Source organism: Epinephelus fuscoguttatus, linkage group LG6 (assembly GCF_011397635.1).
Source record: "Epinephelus fuscoguttatus linkage group LG6, E.fuscoguttatus.final_Chr_v1".
Lineage (NCBI taxonomy): Eukaryota > Metazoa > Chordata > Actinopteri > Perciformes > Serranidae > Epinephelus > Epinephelus fuscoguttatus.
In genome coordinates this window covers 20,150,859-20,172,876 of record NC_064757.1, presented here as the reverse complement: position 1 = coordinate 20,172,876, position 22,018 = coordinate 20,150,859, and the positions used below count along the sequence as shown (strand labels likewise).

General features: G+C 44.6%; 1 protein-coding gene across 14 annotated transcripts in view; it reads right to left on the bottom strand.

Moving 5' to 3' along the window:
* The window catches only part of mef2cb (myocyte enhancer factor 2cb), a 210,282-nt gene that overhangs the window by 32,977 nt on the left and 155,287 nt on the right, over nt 1–22,018 (bottom strand). For all 14 annotated transcript variants that reach the window (XM_049577830.1, XM_049577828.1, XM_049577834.1 and 11 more), the window contains one exon: nt 7,518–7,733. In XM_049577830.1, the coding sequence (XP_049433787.1) occupies nt 7,518–7,571 (54 nt within the window). In that variant the 5' untranslated portion in view covers nt 7,572–7,733. The remainder of the gene's footprint in view (nt 1–7,517; nt 7,734–22,018) is intronic.

The following is a 22,018-nucleotide window of genomic DNA, read 5'->3' as shown; positions in this document are numbered from 1 at the left end:
ACTTGCAAACATCAGCACAACCACACACACACACACAAACGCAGCAGTGTTTTTTTTTTTCTAAGTTTTACTTGGAAGACACTCCTTCGCTGCTTCTCGTTTCAAAAGAAAAGCAGAATCCAATCAAAGTTGTCTCAAGCCTCACACTTTATATGAGGAACTTTGCGTTCCCACATATTATGATTCGCACATAGACTGACTTTAACAACACCACAGGAAGAGAATGAGTGTGATTATGAAAAGCCTTAACTGACCAAACAATAACACCTACATAAATATCACACCGCACCCCCACATCTCAATCTGACACGTACAACCTGCTACCTCCAAATCACATATATTACTAATGCTATGCACATACATCCATAAATACACGGGCATGCATATACAGTGCAAGCTCGCCTGTGCAACTACACACATCTTAAACGACAGTTGGCTTGCACATAAATGCTGTCCTGATGGTAAATACTGGTGCAAAACATCATGTGGGATGTGCTAATTTGTGCTGTACCTCAGCTATGCAATTTTTATGTTCAGTGTTCAATTTCACTGCTTGAGGTTGCTCTGTCGTGACTCCGTGGCCTCACATGATGCCGTCATGTGCCCATCCACATTCAAGCTGGTGTTGTCACCACTGGCCTTTCCTGTGCTTGCTCAAAACAGCTCTCGGCCCACACAGCAAACTACTGTAGCGTGTTGGACTCGTATTCGAGGAGTGACTGCTCTGCACTCTGAGTGGGTACAAACAGATGCTGTGAATGGCACACCTGAACCACAAACATTTACAGTTATCTGACAGTGAAAGAACTCGTGTTTCTGAGATTGTGTAAAGGAGCTAACTATTTTTTATATCTCATATCTAATTTACTGTATACTTTGAATATGCTCAAGGCCCTGTTATTCTGATGTTGGTGTATAGCCTTTGGGTTTACTTTGACTCTATCTTTTCTTTCACTGAATGAGGCCTCTGTCCTTGTTCAGAAAAAAAAACAAAAAAAAAAACTTTGTAAACCACCCGTATGTCAGTGTGGGTGTAATCTTCCAGTTTCCTTGGTCGGTGGGTGCTGTTAGCCACACCACTATGTTAATAACAGAGAACATGACGTTACAGCACATGTGCAACTGTGCGTCCTGGTAATAGGGACCAGTGTAAGTGTGTGAGTGTGAAATCAACTGTGTTTTTTCACAGTAAATTGGTAACCAGGGTGTGAAACCTATCTTCACACGCACACACACATACAGACAGGAAAATTTTGTAGACCATTTTTGGCAGTCGCTGAGGTAAAGACCAAATCATGGCATAATGGGACACTTAACTTTCAAACTGTCATTGTTGTACGCGTCTCGGACAGTCTCTGTGTATTCCTGTGAAGTGGTCGCAATCTAAAATTCTCAACCTCACACCCACACTGTATAATAAAAAAAAAGAAAAAAAAAAAAAAAAGATGCAATACATGTTTAACACTATGCATCCTGGCTCTGCGTCTACAACAGAGGAAACGTTGAGAGTTTTGGCCTGAATTTATTAAAGTGTCCTTCAGTTTTTGTGCTAGGAAACATCTTAAACAAGCAACACAAAACAGTTTAACCTTCTAAGAGAGTACTCAGTTTTGGAAAAACTTGTAGCAACAGTAAGAGATAGCACAAAATTTTCTTTCAAAATTTGAGATCCTTTCTTCGACCAAAACACCCCCACCTTCCCACCACCACATGTCTACTGATATTATATACGCAAATGCCTTCTTTTTACATGCTACACAATGTAACTTTCACTTACTTTGGCACACACTCAGCACTCACTCATAAGCAGAAGCATTGTGAACATTCACTGTAGACTCATAGTGACACAAAAGCCTTAGTCGTTCACCCCTATCCTCCTCCACAACCCCATCCCAAGAGAGATTCAGACTCATGTACACACAAATGCACTCAGACACACACCCCTGTAAACACCTAAACGTGTTATCATCACATTTCCTTTCACAGCGTATTCCTCTTTTTTTGTGAATTTTCATTCAACCCCGTTTTTAATTAATTTCTTTCATTCTTTCTTTCTTTGTCTTCTCTCTACATGTGTAGTTTTTATGTGTATGCTATCACTGGAAAATGACCAATAAAAAAATATTTATAAAAATTAAATGATCAGTTTTGTTCTGCACAACTGACCTGTCACAAAAAAAAGGACAAAGGAAAAAAACGTCCAGGATAAACAGAGGGACAAAAAGAAAAGGAGGGATAGTGGCTGATTCTCTGCCACATGGGTGAGAGGGGAGAGCGAAAGAGGGGAGGGAGGGAGGGAGGGAGGAGGAGGAGGAGGAGGAGGAGGGAGGGAGAGAGAAGAGAGGGGGCGGACGCACAGGAAGCACATTTGTATGCATTTCCTCTCATAACAGGAAGAGGCCAGTGGCTTCCCCTTCACAATGGCTTCGCTTCTGCTTCCCACCTCCTGCCTGCTTCCCTGGGGGAGGAGGAGGTGGAGGAAGAGGAGGAGTGGAGAGACAGGCACCAAAAACTGCTGGTTAGCAAACCAAACATGGCCGTGTGGGGACACACACACACACACACACACACACACACATGCAAGTGTGCGCACATACACACATAGATGTCAGTCAGCTATGGAGCAGCACGATTTGTCTTGAGACAAACACTTATCCCATTGTCAGGGGCCAAGCAGGAAGACATGGGCTTACGCAAAAGGAATAAGAGGAGCCCAAGACCTGGGTCTGAACTCTGCCTCACAGCCAAAGAAGCTGTTAAGAGGGGCATTACGACAAAAGAGGCTTTGTCCCACCTCTATGCTATGCGCTTCTCTCTCCTCAAAACCCCACTTATCATCCTTTTTCAGAGAGCCTTCATTATACAGTAGGAACAGGAGGCAGCATGCTCCAAACATTTCTTCATCCGGCTTCTGATTCAAAAGCGTCCACTTTGAGGAGTTAAAAGCTAACCTACGGACCTGATTGAGCGGTGTCTTAATTGTGCCGATTTTAGTTATAGGTGTCTTAAAATACAGTTTAGATTGTTCTTCTTACCAGAACTTGTAATTACACTTCAGGACATCACTGTAATGGCTGGCTAGGCTCCTTCTCTGTATGCTCCTGTTTATGCTGAAAAACCGCAACTGGAAAAGGATATGCCCACTGACTGAAGAAAAAAAAGTGGATGTTACATCGCGAGGCCCAAGTTAGTGGCCGGAATGACAAAAATAACTTTGTTGTCATCCATGTGAGGTGGATTCACTTTTGTCGTGGCACTGAGGCTGACACTGTATGCTTAAGGCACATCATTTTCACTTTTTAACAATTTACACTTAAAAAAACAAAACAAACAAAAAAAAAAAACAAGAGCAGATTGGTTTAAACTGATTTTCACACAGATTGTATGTCCCCGCACATCTAATTGCTTCAGTGATTTCTGCTGCAGGAAGACCCTATTAACCCTGGTTTTCACTAAATGAAGTCTTCTTATGACAAGCACAGCTCAGAATTAGTTTCTAGTAGTAAAAAGGGAAGAGCAATGTGAAGGGGAGATTTAAGCGAGCTGTAGTGCAACAAATGTTTTCCAAAAGTTTCGGAAATTTTTGCTTTTTTTTTTTTCATTCAAAATACACGCTGATAAATACCTCTACTTTGAAAATAAAAGCAACACAATGAGCACTATACAAAGGAAAGGAATGAGAGGAAGCTATACAGACCATTAAGACTTGCAGTGAGAGGAAATTAAGAGAGGTGAGGTGAGCGAGTGAAATGAACCATGTGAAAAACATGTGAATGAGAAACGAAACAAGCCATACGTTGAGGAAGCAAACGAGAGTAAAAATACAGCAGAGAGAAGGTGAGAGCTTAGTGAGCCCTTTTCAGGTGAGGTCTCGAAGCGCTGAACATATGACAGAGAGGAGCGCCGCGCGCCGTGGTACAAGGAGGAGATGGTAGAAGGTGGGAAACAGGGAATTAGAGGAGGGGTGCAGGGGTGAGGGAGCTACCCTGTGGGCCTCATTATTTTCCTGCTGTTAATTTCACTCGCACATTTTCTCACCCCGGTGCTGTTGATTGGAGAGAAGAATGCTTCATCGTGGAAACAAAAAGACCCCTTATTTCAGCTGCAGCGCTGCAGTTAACATGGTGAGGGGAGAGAGAAGCGGCGCATGCAGGAGGGCAGGAAGATATAAAAAACATGTCTTTTTTTTTTTTTTTTTTTTTCAATCTCTTCCAGCCAAGTATGTGTTAGTGTGACTGTTGTTGGTGGGAGCTGGGAGATCCTGTTGTTTTACTTCCTGTCACTGATGACCTGATCCATGTTTAACCTTTGGCCCTGGGTCCCTTCCCCATTGGAAACCACATGTCCCACACAAACACACACACACACATACACACAGATTTTCACAAACAAGTCATCCTAAATTAAGCCCACTGAGTGTACTGGCTGGAGAGGTAACACTAATTAGAGCCAATTGCAGTAAATTAGTCGATCCCCAAGACCGACTCCAGAGAGATAAATGCGTTTTCGATGTGTACACGTGTTTACGAGCATGCATTTGTCTACGCTGCAGAAACAAGACACTAAATACACCATCTAAGTATGTGTCTGAGTGTATAATCTGCTATATCTCAAATCTATGTGCACACACACACACACACACACACACACCTGTGCATGCATCTTGTACTGTAGGTGTGTGCCTATCTGTGTGTGTGCTAGCTGGGGCAGGAGAGTCCGCTCTCTGTGTGCAGCCCAAGAGTTTATGGCACAGGGGGCTCTTTCATGTGCCCGAGGCTGGGAGAGGGTCTGAGTGGTCGGGGGGCTTGGAGCCAGGGCTCACACACTACTGCCCACTGTCCAGAGCTCCGGGCAGCCAGTCAACGCCAGGGAGGCCTGGCCCTTCTGCCCCTGCTCTGGGGAAGTGTTTCGGGGCCTGGGGGTGGCAGCCCAAAGTGGCCGCCCAGAGAGAGCCAGGCCCTGTGCCCACTGTGATACTGCTGCTGCAGGGAGGGCAAGGGTGGGGAGGCAGTGTGGCCCTGTAGGTGGCAAGGTAGCGTTGACAGCCACACAGAGTGGTGCCACTCCAAAGTGGACTGCAATATGAAGAGTGGTTGTAGACATGTAAGAATCAGGGGGAATGTTACAATAGCTTTATACTGGTATATTCTATACTATACTATATTCTGTTTTATACATCTTAATGAGCTGTTGGATATTAATGTCAAACAACTATCACTGAAAACTATATTTATATTTTTAAACATCATAAAACCAATATCAATCTTTAAACACAGAGAGAAGCTTTAAGAAGACTTAATGCAAACCTTTTTAGACATAAAACAGTAAAAGTATGTAAAGAATCTGAGGTTAAAAGCAACGCTATACAAATTCCTCTGGTGTTTATTTGGCTTGGGCTCTGGGACATTTCCTCAAAAAGGAAGTGAAAATATGCAAAGCCAAAGCTTCCGTTTTTTTTTTTTTTTCTTAAGAAGAAAATTTTAGTTTCTGTGTCTGTCTTGTGATGTCCGCCTCTACAAAATACGGTGATGTCACTTATTTAGGCCATAGGTTGAATGACACCGAATAGCATATGCTCAGCGTGCATGCGGTGCTTTCCACATGACTGGGTGACATCATCTCAGTAGGGATCGCTATTCCACTAAAACAAACAACTAAATGAGTAATCTATCATATCAGAGATCAAAACAACAAAATCCAGTGATATATTGATTTTCCTTTCCCTGAACCCTTTCTCCCTCCTCTCCTCTCCCCCCTCCTCCTCCTCTCTCTCTCTCTCTGTAAGTAAAGCCCGGATATCTCAGGCATCGATTCCCCTCAGGTGTCCTTCCTGTCTCCCTCTTTCCCCTCCTTATCCGCAGGAGCCGGAGTGCCTGGTGCAACTGGCGGGACCAGTCTAAGGTGGGATGAGAGAGAAGGGCTGAGATAACAGTAAGGAGGAAGTGTGGGTGCTGCAGCAACACGATAGCTTTAGTCCTCATCTGAAACTCTGTGACCTCCTCCTTGCTCTTGTCTCTGTCTGTCTGTCTGTCTCTCTGTCGGCCTGTCTCTCTTTCAATAATAAATACATAAATCTGAATACAGAGCGTATAGGCGCACGCTGTCACACACCTTCCCTGCCTGTCTACTAAATATTTCCTCCTATGTATCTTCTGCTCTTTCTGTGCTGCAGTTGTGACTCAAAAGGCACCCAGTTTTTGAGACGAGCTCGCCGTGTATCACAAACAGTAAAATCACGATTACTGGAAGTTTCGTCTTGATCTCAGGCTCACTCACATCCTCACTCCCCTCTCACTATCCTCTTGTTACTTGCAATCACTCTCATTGAGATCAGTCATGACAAGGGTCGCAATCTGCTTCACTTACTCCTCCAGTACTGCCCAATCGATTCCTCCAGCCTTTTTATGTCACTTTACTCTGGCCGTAAATGACTGGTGTTTGATAAAGCGCTCTGTGAGAAACTGTTGTGGACTATTCTTGTGGATGTCAGACGATAAAGATGTTACAAAAGCGATGAAGCGGGTGTGTGCGCTCAGACGAGAAGGCGTGTGTGTGTCTCCGTTCGTGTTTGACCTGTGATCCAGGGGCCACGTTAGCAGCGTATGGATCCAATTGGGCTGCCAGGAAGCTGACAAAGTGTCAGTGGTCAGTCGTGCCACAGGAAGTGATCAATTGTGGGCCTCGGGGGCAGAGAGAGAGCTCTGTCTCTATTTCCTGCCACAGACGGTAGTGTCTGCTCGAATCACGCTGTCTACAATTTATTATGTCTCTTTGTCTCTCAAGTGATGCCAGCTGTTGTTCAAAAATGTCTTGCAAGAAATCCATTGTTGCTAGGTTTACTTGATGAGGATTTTTAAAATGTACATCTTGTGCTATGCAAAGGAAAGGTACTCTTGGTAAACGTACTGTTACTAAATTAGCTCAGGGAAAAATACAGTTTCAGTGTTTGTCTCCCAGGCTGCCCTTCATCTCCGCCCTGTTGGCCCACTACAGTGTGTCACTATAGACCATCCCATCTCTGTTTGGTTGTTTGTTTATGTTTTCTCCCACCCTGACTCTCCGACACTACCACCCTCTTCCCGGTAATATTCCACTGCCAGTGAGCTAAACTGGGTGGCATGGTGTGAGAGGTTGGGTGTGTGAAGGGTGCTACAGTTGCGTGTAGGCCGCAGCCCTCAGAGCGGGCAGTGATATGCAGAATGGTTTTGGAGAATTACAAATGTTCTCATGCAAATCCTTTTTTTGGAAAAATCCCAGTGCCCTCACACTGGTTTGTTGGATTGAGGGGAAACAAACCTGCCATTATAACCCAATGGAACTCTTCCACCCAAAGCAATAACTGTGCTATCCCCGCATACACCTCTCTGTCGCCCAGTGCATATATTGCCCAGACTCCCAGAAGACCTTCATTGTTGAGGGCTATGTGGGGTGTAGGGTGTTTCTCCTTCCTCCATCCTCCACCCCTCCTCTCCCCCCACCCTCATACTCATCCATCCTCCCATCCCCCAGGGACTTACCTGTCTGTTGCGTTCATCCATAATCCGCGTGATCTGAATCTTTTTCCTCCCCATCGTCCCCGTCTCTTTCTTTCTCTCCTCTTTCTAAAGAACTTTATGCTTTCTTCTCTCTCGTCTTTCTTCTTCTTTCTCTTCACTCTTCTGCTCTTCCTTTATCTGTCTTTTTTTTCTGCTTTCTATTTGTTCCAATCAACTCAAAGATTCCAGCATCTGTACCTGCAAGAAAGAAACAGGGAGGGGGGGGGGGGGAGAGGGGAGGATAAGCATTAAATGAAATGAAATATGGCAAAATACTGAGAGAAAAAAAAAATAAAAGTGGCATCATGGCAGCCACAAGGGAGGGTGAAGAAAGACAAAGAATCTGTCAACAATGTTGTGAGAACCGCTGTGTTTTTCACTGTCGATATCATGCAAATCAGTTTTTGCATTTTTTTTTTTTCCCAGGCACCGACTATGAGAGGAGACAGCGCTGTCAGGATCTCGCTTCGTTCACAGAGAGTTTGACAGTGTTTTGGAAGTGCCGCTAACTTAAACGCTCTAATCACCAACACTGTAACATTACCTCCAGACTGAGAAATACATTTTGTTTCTTCCCACGAACTGCACTGTATTGACAGTGGAACTGCCAGACACAGCTTTTTCTACTCTATCCGCAGCTCATCTCCAAAATGGCAGACATGAGTCGCGGGATAGAATACAGATGTAAAAGCGAGCTCAGTCTTGCCATGTTCTAGCAAAACAAAGCCGAAAAACAAAAGAAGAAGAAAAGAGGAAAAAGTGCCAAGAGTGATCTTTTGAAACACGGTAAAAGGACGTTTCTTAGAGACAGAAATCAAACAAAATTCCAACATGAACTTAATCCAGCTGGAGACATTGCATGTCAATGAGAGCATCTGAGGAGCATCTGAATGAACGCACTCGTGCATTTGCTTGTGAGTGCACAGCGGAGAGTGTGTGTGTGTGTGTGTGTACGTGTGTGTTGGTATGTGCCCATATTCGAGGAGTTGAGGCCAGCAGCTGATGAGCTGGACTGCATGTGCGATGAAGAAAGCTGCGCTCCAAAAAGTTTGCGTGAGTGAGTGACTGTGTGTCCGTGTGTGCATGCACGTGTGTGTGTGAGTGTGCACATGTGTGAGTGTGTGTGTGTGTGTGTGTGTGTGTGTGTTCTTGTGTGAGCTTGGCTAAGCCAGAGCTCCAGTGCATCTCTCCAGAGTGCTAAAGTAGGCCAACCCAATCTATCTCAGGGAGGAGCAGAAGAACTGTTGTTGTGTTTTCTTTTGACAGTAGAGGTGATAACGTCCCTCGTTATGCAAATGAGCATCCCATTATTTAAGCTCAGTGCAATGCAGGGGAGCTGTCAGCGCCGTCACATAAAAAAAAAAAAAAAAAATCCTCCATCTACCCTGCCTTTTTTTCTCTACTTTCCCCTTCTTCTCTCTTCTCTCCTTTCTGAACCAGATTTCCGGCACCTGGCAGCACAAGCATCAGACATTGATGTGGAAGACGACACCGCTTCACCAAAAGACATGTCAGTCTCAGTCTCTCTCTCTATCACTCTCTCTCTATCTTCTCTCATACACCCATGCTCTCTTCCTCACTCTCTCATATTCTCTCCCGCACACACACATGCACATTGTAATGCACTTCCCCTTCTTTTTCTTTTTTTTCTTATCTTCCCCTAACCTGAATCCATGTATTTATTGAGTAACATGCATGAGAAAGCACAAGAAAGCTCCAAACCCCTGAGGTGAGCGCAGCACATTGCTATGCACTTGACCTCTTTGTGCTAGAGAGTAGGACATTGATAATGAAAGCGCGTAATAGGGACATCCAGGGATACGGTGTCTCTTAGTGACAGACGGAGGCCTGTAGCAGTAGTGCACAACTGTGGATCTTTTCATTTGCAACAGACAAAAAAAAAGGCTGTGCACAACCTGCTTGGTTCTTTTAAAATCTATGGTACAGTAGTGTTTAGTTCAGTGAGACCAGTATGATGATGTGAGCGAATGTATGAGATTTTTAAGGCTAACGTCACATTGATTATTGTGTATATTATAAGATTCTCTGCCAAAAACTTCTATCAGGCAAAATGGGAAACAAAGTGAGACAATGCAATCTGAACAATGATGAAATGCATGACAAAAAACTTCCTGAGTTGATGGTTTGGAATACGCCCACCTCATGGAAGAAATGAAACACAAACATAAATGCATCATTTGGCAGTTAGGACAACAGCCGGACTGCACCATCATAATAATAACAAGATCTAAAATAACTCTGTGGCAGCTCTGAAGAGGCTATCCAAAACATTTTAGCATTGCTCTGCGCAAACACACCCATCCATAGACAGAAAAACAAAGAGCTGCCCTCTGGAAGAAAACAAAGAAGGATGTTGTCAGACAAACTAGGATTACAAGCCAACACTAAGGCGCTTGGCACAAGACAGCCAGACAAGGATATCAATCAAGCCGGCGTACTTCAATCACAGGCTGACAGCATCATCCCCTCCCAGTCTTTGTGCTCAACACTACCCAGCCCGGGCATCGCTCCAAACAAGGAGGCGTTACCTTCGTGATCCCTGCCTCCTGGCCTCCACCTCCTCCTCGTTCCTCCCACAGCCCACTGAGCAGAGCTGAACCTCTCAATGTCAACAACCGCTGGGGCAACACCTTAGGCCTTACGTAACATTAACGCTAAGACTAAGCTCGTGTCCTGAACATTTAATCCCTGCTTTTGGCTCCCAGCACCAGCCAACGCTCCCTGAGGTGAGGCTCTGCTGCCGCTTAGCCCCGTGTCGGCGCCTCCCCACCTCAGCCTACCTCCCCCCTTCCCCATCCCTTCTCACTCTTGCCTCCTCTACCTCCTCCTACACAACCAGGCAAGTTCCCTTCCCTCCGTCTCCACCTCTACCCCCCCCCCCTTCTCCCGCCGACACCCCCCACTTTTCCTCACACCCGCCCCCGTCCCATATGAGTGCCAGGCGGCTTCTGGATAAGAACTGAGTGCCCACCTCCTCATCGGGCTCCCTTCCCTCTCCTTCCCTTGTGGTGGATAGAGCATCAGTTAACTTAACAGATTACCACTGAATCACTCAATCCAATTTAGCCTCATGACGCCAAGACAGCGAAATGGAACGAAATGCAGGAAACAAGCACCGCTCAGTGAACATGGTCAAGCGGCACAGGGCAGTAATCCGCAGCAGGAATTTTTCGCAGGGGACTGACACCGACACCTGACCTTGAGAGGGCAAATGAGGTGAGGAGGAAACAAGAGGAAAAAGAAGACACACAGAGCGAGACAGAAGAAAGAACTAACAAAGCTTGAGCACATTAAGCCAATTTACTAATCCCAGAGTAAGGCGCAGGGGGAAGAGGGAATGAGCTGTGGAAAATGAAGAATACACAAAAGAGTTTATTTATCTTCTCCGTGGAGTCTGACTAATGGTATGCCTGCATTCACACTAGCTTGGTAACTGGAAGGAGGCTGGAGCGAGCAACTGCTAGGGTCAGAGTGCATGCTGGCACCAAGAAGACAGAAGGACAACGGTTGCTCCTCTGCTTGTTTTATATCCTGGGTCCCAGCTCTCTGTGCATTTGAGTTGAGGAGGTGACAATGAAAGAGAAGGAGAGTAGAGAGAGGGAAACAGAGAAATGGAGAGAAGAGAGGGAAATGGAGTGAAGCATAAAGAGGGATCTTTTGAACAGGCACCAGGCCTCTCCAGGGGGAGGGGAAGAACTGTACCCACGACCCTCCCATCTGTTAAGCAGACGGACGGAGAGAGAGAGAGAGACAGAGAGAGAGAGGGATGAAGGTTGGGGGAGGATAGGAGAGATGGAGAGGGAGCAGCGATTCAGCACATAGATCTAATGAGCATTCTCTCTCACTCTGAGTCTCAGAAGTGGAGCTGAGAGGACGATGAGAACATATACACTCAGTGCACCACAAGGCTTGATTCTAGGTCGCCTCTCTCCCAAGTGTTTAGTCACTAAAAACTAATATACAGCACACGGCGCTTTTTCACATTCTAATAGACGGTCTGTAGGGTGCTTGTTAATGTGGCTTTGTTATTGAGGACAGGCAGTAAAGACGACTCCTTTAAGTCGAGGTGGGGGCGACAAAAAGAGGAACTTTACCTTGACTCATGCTCGGGACTAATTCGTCACTTTGAAAGACAGCTGCAGAGTTTGTGAACGGGGTGAACCTAGAAGAAATGTATACGAGTCCAAGTTCCAAGAACAAAAGTTTCGTGAAGTTATCTATCAGATTGTTTCTTTGAAATTGATTTGTGAGGAAATGCTCAAGTGAAACCGGCGCTCCTGTAAATGCAGCGTGTGTAGAATTTTGCTGATGCCGGTGTTCTCGAATCCTAATTCTACACATGTTATAGCAAATTGGGGAAGGTGATTTATCATGACAGGATTGGCGATGTTTTTCCAAGAAACCCCACCTCGGCAGCACAGCCTTGGCTCATGGTACATCTGCAACACATTTGGTAATAGTATGTGTCCTGAAAAAAAAAATACATATATATATATATAACGCCAGTATCCCCTATCCTCCTAGGAAATGTGGTTGTGAGGATTTGAAATAACATATTACACTGCAGTAAGTAAACCTTTTAGGAGGTGTATGGTACATTAAATAAACGCTCTCTCTTTTTAAATAAACTCCCATTTCCTTGAAGAGGAGGACGAAAAAAAGCGCTTTAATATGGTTTTCCAAATACAATCTGAATGTCAGTACACACTCACACTGCTCCATTTTTACTTGAGCATTTCTGTCATGTCGAAGATTTTTTTTTTTTTTTTCCTGGAGAACATTTAAGTTGTTTTTTTTTTTTTTTTTCAGATGTGTAGATTTTCGGAGGTTTCGTCTTTGTGTATTTGATGTAGCTATTTACGCGCGTGCCGGTGTAAATGTGAATGTGAGCACATTCATGTGTGTGTTTGTGCTTTATTTGGAAATAGTGGTACACAGCACTTTATCTCCTGTCAGGATGGATGGAGATGTACCAGCAGAAATGAGAGGAGGGGAAGGATCAAGCAAAGGAGCGAGTCGATGGCCAGGCAGGATGGGAACAGAAAAAAAAATGTGTATCAGGTCTCATTGTGCCTCTAATGTCATTACAGGCAGTGACTCCTCTATGTGGCACGCCGCACTCCCCATCTGTCAGAGCGAGATAGGCAGGGTGACGAATGGCTATCACTGCTACTTCCCTCAGCCCCCACCACCCCCAACCCCCCACTCTAATGTCTGTATCTTTGTTGAGTGCTGGGGGAGAAGAGTGACCTAAACCTGGGCGGTAGCCCACGCGTAGGTGGGCCTCTATGGCTCTGAATCTCAGCAGATATTAGGGCTAATTTAACATGTTAGCGGCTAAAGAGATTAGCAACATGTACATCTGGGGATTAGAGTGATAGTGGTGGATCATCTTATAATGTGTTCCTTTTTTTTTTTCCTTCCACTGAGCGTTCAAGCTAAACTTGAATTTGAGAGGCTGTAATGTGTGTGTGTTCTTATGTGTGTGTTGGAGGATATGTCTTCACCTGTCTCTCTCTATTAGCTCATGATTTAGTCGGATCATTAGTGAGACAGAGACGGTTTTACATGTATTCTATTTTCAATCTCCATGTGCCTTAGAACTGAGACACCTGTCTATTGATGAGGGGGGAAAGTGAGCCAATAGCCTGTGGTTGGCACAAGTTTCATACACACTGTCAAGTGCTCATGAGTCTGATTGACATCACGGAACAACGTATATTGTTATAAGTAGCAGCTCGAGTGCTACGAGATAAGTTCTAAAATTTCTGGCCAAGCCCAGTTCAACCAATTTCTCAACTTAAAACTTCATACTTCAACTTTAAACTTAATTGATTTTCATACTAATGAGACTCTGCCAGCACTTTCCCCTCTTATCCTTCAATCCAACAGCTCTGCCCCGGGGTCTTGGAGGACAGAAAGACAGGAAACGCACACATACACACATACACACACAAAGACAGCTCAGCGGAAGGATGTGACATCAGCAGGCACAGACAATCAAAGGTGCTAAAGGTGCTTCCTTCCCTAAATCACTAGAGCAGAAATTGGGAATCAAAATACAATCAGCGACAGCAGATGATAAGTGCAAATAAACAGAAGCAAAGCAAGCACTTTGACTTCCCTAAAACGTTGAATTTGCTTTATGTTGCCTATACTGACACTGACTTATGTATATTTATAAGAGAACGCCTCGATTAAATTAAACTTATCATAGAAACCCTAAATTTTTCATATTGTGGGAAAAACTGACAGGAAAACGGTGTTGAAAATAACAACGTAATAAAGTGCCTCAATATAAATTATATTAACTTTTGAATCAATTTAAAATATTAAACTTTGCATAAAGTATATGTTTGGGTGAATATGTCCCTGTGATTGGAGTGGCACGATGTGAGATCAAAATATCAGAATTAACAGAAGTAGTTTCATACTTTTTTATTTATTACCAATTGATTCAGCACATTTGCTGCTCTAGCTTTTCATTGCAACAGCAGTCAAACTGAAATAGGATGAATATTTCCTAAATAAATTACATTGCTTCCGGTTAGAGAAAATTTACCTGTTTTTAAAATGTATAAGAAATAAAAGCACTAATACGGGAAAGATTATGGGTCCACATATGGGCCCACAATTAGCTGTGATGCGAAAAGCTTTTCATGTAAAATCCAATCTAAAATTCTACATTTTCATATACTGAATGTGCAGTATATGTTTTTAAATTGTGAATTCAAACAGTCCAACAGCTTTAGCAAAGTTAGTTGTTCAATATTTAAGTGTTTGTATTATGTCCTAATTTGGCCTCTGTAGCATTTTGTTGTGGGTCCAGAGAAAATCTATTTCCTACCAAAGGTCTGGTCTGACTGCAGCTGTGGTTTCATAGAAAACAAAATGCCTTTATAATTTCCTGTTGTTGAAGAAGAACACTTGAAGTGGAACACTTTCCATTAAATTTAATACGATTAATTAAGGATATGTATATCTAGATGTAGACATCGTATTGTTTACGAAGAGTTTTGCCAACTGTAGTGTGATAGTATAAGAGAGTGAGGAGAAATGGAGGTAGAGGTAGTATGGAGCCCTGCCCTCCGTTTGGGCAGCTGCATGTCTCACTCAGCACCAGCAAACAGGGGCCTTGGGCCATCAGAGCTGCAATGAAGGCAGGTAGCCATCCGTCAGAGCCACTATGGAGACAGGTGAGAGCCATCTTTCCGTAGCCCATTGCTGGCTTCCCCAAGGACAAAATGACTTGACACAATGCGTCAACCCCCCTGTTTGAAAGGAGGCCAAGGGCTGTAAAGCCGCAGCTGCTGGGCCAAAGGCAGACGAGCGAGAGGGCATACGTGAAAAGCCAGGCGAAGCTAAACAGACGCGGATGGGGAGGCAGAGTAGCCGCTGCGGTTGTGGTTAAAAAGGCATTCCCTGTCGATTGTCAGCAGCTTTGTGTTGTGACAGTGGCTTATAGCCATGAGTGATAAACAAATAAACTTAGAGGACCGCAATGACAAACTTGCCACACACATACCCTTGTGCCAAGCTGGAAAAAATGGTATCAGAAAAAAAGGAGAAGAGAAAAAAAAAGCAGAAGCATAGGCGAGCCACAATTTGGAGAGGCCCCGGAAAGGCTGGAATGAATCACCATTTAGTGCATTCAGTCTTTCCATGGCATGAGCATGAGGAGGGGCTTTATTCAAAGTTTAAAGTAGAGATAGAAAAGATGATAGAGAGACAAAAAAAAAAGACGCAACTTAATAGAGGTGACACAGTACAAGGTGGAAACAGAATGAAGTTGGGCAGAGGGGTTAAAAAAAAGATAGGTGCTGAAATATTTTTGAATATGGAAGTAGTGCAGATTGTGGTGATATGCACATCTGATGTTGAAACACAAATAGCTTCGCTTAAGTTTCACTTTATCAACACTGCCACAAGTTATTTCACTTCTTTCTCTCCCTCCCCTCTCTGTCTGTCTCTCTTTCCAGTCATTGTAAAGTCATTTACAAAGCTCTGCCGCAGGTCATGTTTTCCAGTGAGTGTAAACCACTGTCTCAATTCACATGTTGCCCTGTGCACCGCAGGACCCAGGTGTGACCAACTGCTGACACTGAAGGGACGGGAACAGAAAATAAACACACACATGTACATGAATGCTTGCAAGTGTGTGTCTCGGCGCTGATAACTCATCCTTTGCTTATCTATTATGTTCATAAAACAAAAGAGCAACACTGTAATGAACAATGAACCAATGCAGGGGAATTGCAGTATAAACCCTTCAATGAGTGTACCCAGCCCCCACAGGAACAGCCGGGAGTCATGTCACTAAGAACACAAAGCACTGACATATTCACCCAATTATGTTCCCTGCCGAGTATGACAATGTCTCAGGATGTTAGCAATGTTCTCCAGTGGGGGGAGAAGGGCAGAGAGTGCGTGTATGTGTGTGTGTTTGTGTCAGAGGTTTGAAACGGAGGTTAAGGGCTCACTGCTGCACGGGCCATGCTTACTTATGTTCGAGCACAGCAAACTTCCCAGTAGTCGTGTGCCCCTGCCCCCCACCCCCACCCCCACCCCACACTGTATCAACACCAGACATCATGGTTAAGACGATCCGCTGATGATTTCATCACACCCCCACCCCTTACTCTTTCTCTTTGCCACAGCATTCTAATCACCCTAATTAAAAGCTTTGTTCATTTAGAAATCTCTGATGACAATTTGTTTCACTCTACCCTACAGCAGTGGTGGCTGTGAAGAGAGGAGAATTAAATTTGATCTTCTGACAGCAATTATTAAATGCTCCCTCCTGGCCTCAATTAAGGCCTGCAGGCTAATGCTAACATGGCTAACCCTCATGCAACCACGAGGTGCCGGCGCACTTCCTTTTTCTTCGCCAGCTTTGTTTTGTCAACCCTTTTCGGCGTGTGTGTGTGTGTGTGTGCGCGCATGTGCATCCGTGCATGTCTATCAACTTGGTGGGTATGGAAATGTGTGCCTGCTAATGGGTCATTATCTGTTTTGCATACTTGCTGATGGGAAAGAGTAAATGAAATTATTTCCTTTTTTGGGGGGGCTGTTTGTTGTAACTAAGTCAGCATGTGGTAACGGGCAGCTCAACAGGGGAAGTTGTGGAATTTACTATTTTCCCTTGTCTCGCTTAATCAGCAAATTTAGATTCCACAATGAAACTATTACATCAAATGATTATTTTTGAAGTTGTGACCGTAACAAGCAAATACCGAGGCTGCTGGTGATCCCCTCTGCTTCTCTGCGCTTAAGACTTGAGCTCAGTGGGGTGAGGGATTCAACTTATTTCCTTTAAAGACAATCTATAAAACAGACACTTGTCATAAATAACCTCACACAGCACTATACTGGGCACACACATGTTCAGGTTTGGCTATGTGTAAGCCTCAAAGGGAAACAAATTAACCTTTAAGAAGCAAAAAAAAACCCTACAAATTACAATCAACACTCTAAAGAACTCTGCCTAGTCTCCCTGTAGTTGTGACACTCCAACAGCATTATGTGTCATGGTCGCAGCCTTGCTGAGCTGAAGTGAGAGCCACAGCACTGCTTTGAGTCTATGCACAGCGTGTGGGTAATTTGCAGAGAAGGTTGCACACTTCAACAAGGATGTCCTTCATAGATTCGACCTTCTGTTTTTTTTTTTTTTTTCCTCCCTTCCTCCGGTCCCTGTGCTCTGCTAGGAAACCGAGTAACCTAGATCGTAGAGTATAGGGAGAGAGAGGGATTGTGACAGAGAAAGAGTGAGACAGAGAGAAGGAGAGACAGAGGTGGAGTGGGAGCCTGAGCAAAAGAAGCAGTAGGACAGATTGAAAGGAGACAGAATTTGACACCCCGCCACCCCACCCAGCACTTAAAAAGATAAAATAAAATAAAAACAACTCTCTGCTAGGATGATGTCAGGTTCACTCCTCTTTCTTTTCTGGTTACCACAAGCTGATTGTGCTGATTATTGGTGAGCATTGTTTCCCTGTTGACGCTGCGCATCATTAAACAGAGATTGTTCCACTGTTAGTGTTTGTTTAAGCAAGGCTGGTATAATGTTTCCAGGCACTGTCTCTCCACCACACACACACATACACATACAATGTAAACTTGAGACACAAGTTGTATGCATTGCATCTATAATTTATGTTACTCCCGTGCTTTCGTTCAAGTCAAACATACAACGAAAGCATATTAAATCAAAAAGCTATAGATCGAAAACTTTTCCAATCTCCATGGTGAAAAATCGACACGCACATTGGTCTTAAAACTATGAATCTTTTTCAGCACGTCGCCTGAACTACTCACAGTGCTTTACAGTTCCCACAGGAGATCTGGTGGCGGGGTGCATGAGGAGAAAGGTTGTATGGAGTGTGTGGAGGGTGTGTGGCGGCATACGGTACCTACAGATCAGCCTCTGTTTAGGGGAGTGGCCCCACCAAGGCCAGAGCCGGGCCAGACCCAGTCCAAGCCTCTCATTAGTCATCGGCTGGGTGCCGCGCTCCTTTTTGGAGTGGTTAAGGGGGAACCGGCGAGGGTCTGGCAGTTCTACTATACTCCACTCCCAGCACCATCACAACCCGACCTCATCAAAGCGAGCGCTCGTAATTTGTCACAGAAAGCAGCCAATTAACATATGTTAAGGGAGGAGGGACGACGTGAAGAAGGGAGGAGAGGAGGGGAGGGCGAGTGAAAAAAGATAGCGTATGATTAAAGAGTCTGCACAGCTGCACAAAATCAAGATGGCAAAGAGAGGTTTGAAAGAGACCTCAGACCCAGTAATCTGATAAAGCTTACTGTTACTTAACCCCCATAAGCAAGGGAGAGAGGGAAGAAGGAGAGAGGGGGAGAATGAAATAATAGAGACAAACAAATATTAAATTACTGCTGTGAAGCTACATGCTTTGGCAGAGTGCCTCTGCTCTCAATATGTGGCTACAGTGAAGGCCACTGTATCACACGGAGATGACCCTCTTGCCAAAGCACTACTGCTGTTTGACCACGCTCTATTTTTAGCCCAGCATTCACCATTGTGCTCGACGTAGTTCACAGTTGTGCTAAAATCTGCCAGGAACTTTTTTTTAACTTTTTTTTTTATTCCAAAATTTGAATGCCTGGTGCACCACAGCAATTTAGCGAAACAAAAAGGTGTTTTTTCATTTTTCATTTATTTTTCTGTCACAAAGTCTCAGACAAGTTGCTTACATTCTGACTTGTTTGTTTGCTTTCAAATTCTTGTTCCTCATGGTTGGTTTTTAACATGCTGTGTGTGGTTATTTATGCATGTGTGCACGGCTGCGTGCGACTGTGTGCCTGCCTGCGCGCGCACGCATGTGCATTTATGTGTCTGCTATTGTTGATGTTGTTGTTGTAGGAACATCTTGTGAAGTGAGTTGTGTGATATTTTGCCTTGTTGTTGGATATGGTGGCAGGCTGAATGCATTAGCAGTGCACGCCGGTGCCATTCTGTGTTCTGTCGTCTCTCAGCCACCTCTGCCTTGTCTCTCTGCAGCGACTGATCACACAGGCTGACAAGCAAGTTTGGGTCTTCGTCTACCGCACCATCCTTCGCTACGTGGGCTCCGACTCTTTCAGCGAGCAAAATAAGAGAGGCGGGGAGGAAGCTTTAAACAAATTTGAGTGATTTTGGAATTGTACGTCAAGTCGTGGGGAAATCCCCCCAAACAAAAAAAGCAGCAAACTTGAACAACAATTCTGTATTCCTAATACAGTTATTTGAAAATGAACATTATTATCAGTATTATTAAATGAATGAAATGTTATTTTGACTGATATCAGGGATGGAAATGGACAGTAAAGCCACAAATGGCCGACAGAAAAGCATACCCTACACTATATATAAATCATGACTGTTTCTTTTTTCCTCCTCTTCCTCTCTCTTGCACTCTTATCCTTGCCATCAAGCATCAATCGTTATTTATTTATTTTTCCTATTTGGGAAGTAAAGGGCTAGAGTGGAGGAGCGGAGGAGTGAAGAAGTGGGGGATGGAGGGATGGCGAACAGAGGGGGCGGCGGCGAGTTGTGTTTGGTTCACAAGGCTCGCTGCTCGGTTGAATTTTTCTCTTCTCTCCTCCTCTGTGTTGTGAGCTGGTGGTTCAGTGAAGGACCTGGCTGCCTGGAGTTCCCCCCCCACCCCCCCACTCAAATCCCTCTGCTGCGAGCACAGCTGCACCGTTCACATAACCTCGCCTGCCCCCTCCTACTCCCCCCCACCCCCCAGCTAATGATAGCAGAGCACGTCCCCTCCACAAGGCAACAGCTTTTTCCACTTCATGTACATACACACAAACTTGGCGTGCGTGCACACAAGAGCATCGGACACACGCGCGGACTGGCGGGCACAACATATCCCTTTTCCTTCTCTTGGTTCCTTCCCTTCATTTTTTCTCATATCATTCAATTTCTTCCCCTTCTCTTCACCCTGAGAAAAATCCCCTGGCCTTATGACCCAGTGAAGGCCTGAGAACGTTACCCCCCTCCCCACCCACACACCAGACATACACACTCACTCACACACACACACACACACACACACACACACACACACACTCAAAACCCACCCCTTCAACTCCAAACTCCCCGTTTTTCTCCCTCTGTACAACCCTGCACAGCAAGTGACCTGCATCACAGCTGTGTGTGGGAATTTGTATGGGTGGGTGTGTTTGTGAGAGGGCTGAGTGTGTGAATGTATGTATTTGCACATACCTGCGCACGTCAGTGTTCGCACCGCGTATGCTCCACGTACATTGCTGTGTTACTGCATGTGTTATACATTCACTTGACGTGGATATTTCTGTTGCGCGTGTGAGTGTCTATGTAAGCAGAAGAGGAGGGAGGTGAGGGCAGCTCTGGGCTCCTGCTGCACCTACTGTGCATTATCCCAAATAAACAACTCATTACACGTGTACTTAACCAAGGGGAGCTGGCGAGCAGTGGAAGCTAATCCCCGTTATCGTTCCTAGCGTTTCTCTTCCGATTAGGCTACAGGGAATGAGGAGTGCGAGAAGGTAGGCTGCTCGGTGCAGGAGGAGGAAGAGCGAGGAGGAGGCGAGAGGGAGAGAGAAGAAAGAAAAGCATTTGAGTTAACTTCCCACAAGTGCCTTTCTTACTTATAGTATCCCTCCTCACTCTATCTTTCTCTCTCCCTCTCCCGCTACCCTCTCGCCTTCTCTCCTTTCTTTTCCCTGTGGATTTTGCACTGCTCTTCCTTGTTTTCGACCATCTCTCAGAACTGGGTCATCGACAGGCTGTGCGGCAGCATTTTGAAGAACATGGGAGGGGAAAAAAAAGCGTGTTCTTTCTATGAGAACAATCCAAGGCTTCTTTAACAAGTAGCCCGCTTATCAAATTAAGCTGTCAAAAGCACATTAATAACAGGCAGCACAATTCCCTTCACAGAGAAAGAGGGGAAAAAAGCACATTCGGTGGGAAAAAAAGGAATGATTTCTCTTTTGCCGTGTAGAGAGACAGTCCACCAAGGGCAGGAAAGCTTTTCAAAGATTTCTCCCTCTCTCTAACCCACTCTCTAGTTCTCTCTGTCTGTCCCATCCTTAATATGATTATTGGGCCCCTGTTATGAGGGGCCAAGATGTAGAGCGGCACTCATTTAGTGGGTGAACAATATCTCGGGTTGGGACGCAGCAGGGAGGATGCTCATGTTTAATGGAATTACAGGCTTAACATGCGCTGTTTTTCCACTTTCTACCAGACAGGCTCCACTTGTGCTGGATGACAGTTAAACAGATAAAAGAGCGTCTAGGGGTGATGATGTTGTTTTAAGACTGAATAATTAGATGGTTCAATGGAGGGATGTGATGCCTTATAAAGGGTAATAGGAAGAAGTAACAAGAGTGATATCTGACCACATGATTGAGACATTAAATAAGAGCTTGACCCCGCATGATCTGAACCTTTTCATATACAAATAACTGCTAAATGGTAAAGCAAACAGGCTATAAGGAGTCATTTCTACCTTTAAACGTCATTGTCAGGGTGTTTTTTAGTTTTTATTGAGCGCTCCGTCATTCCGAAACTTGGATTATGCCATCAAAGACGTAGAGCCAGTTCATTCGGTAAGAAAGTGAGAGCAGAATGTGAGGGAAACAGTGTACACTGACGCAAAGAGAGAGAGTTAACACTCTCAGTGCTGTTCACATGGCATATGCCTGAGACGCAGAAATGAAATTAACAAGACACCTCGGCATACAGATGGCAGAGAGGAGAGAAAACCACCCTATGACCTTACACGCGTAGACTGAGTGTCGAAAAAACACACTTCTCATTTTGAAGACGTTGTATTATGTTGCCATCTTGACACTCCTCTTAAAGCCTCATACCCTGCTCAGTGTTTGTGAAAAGAAATTAACTTGCTAGTTTTTTTAATTTTTTTTTTTTAATCCGCACTTTACAAAGTCTGACAGTGTCAGCCCGGCTG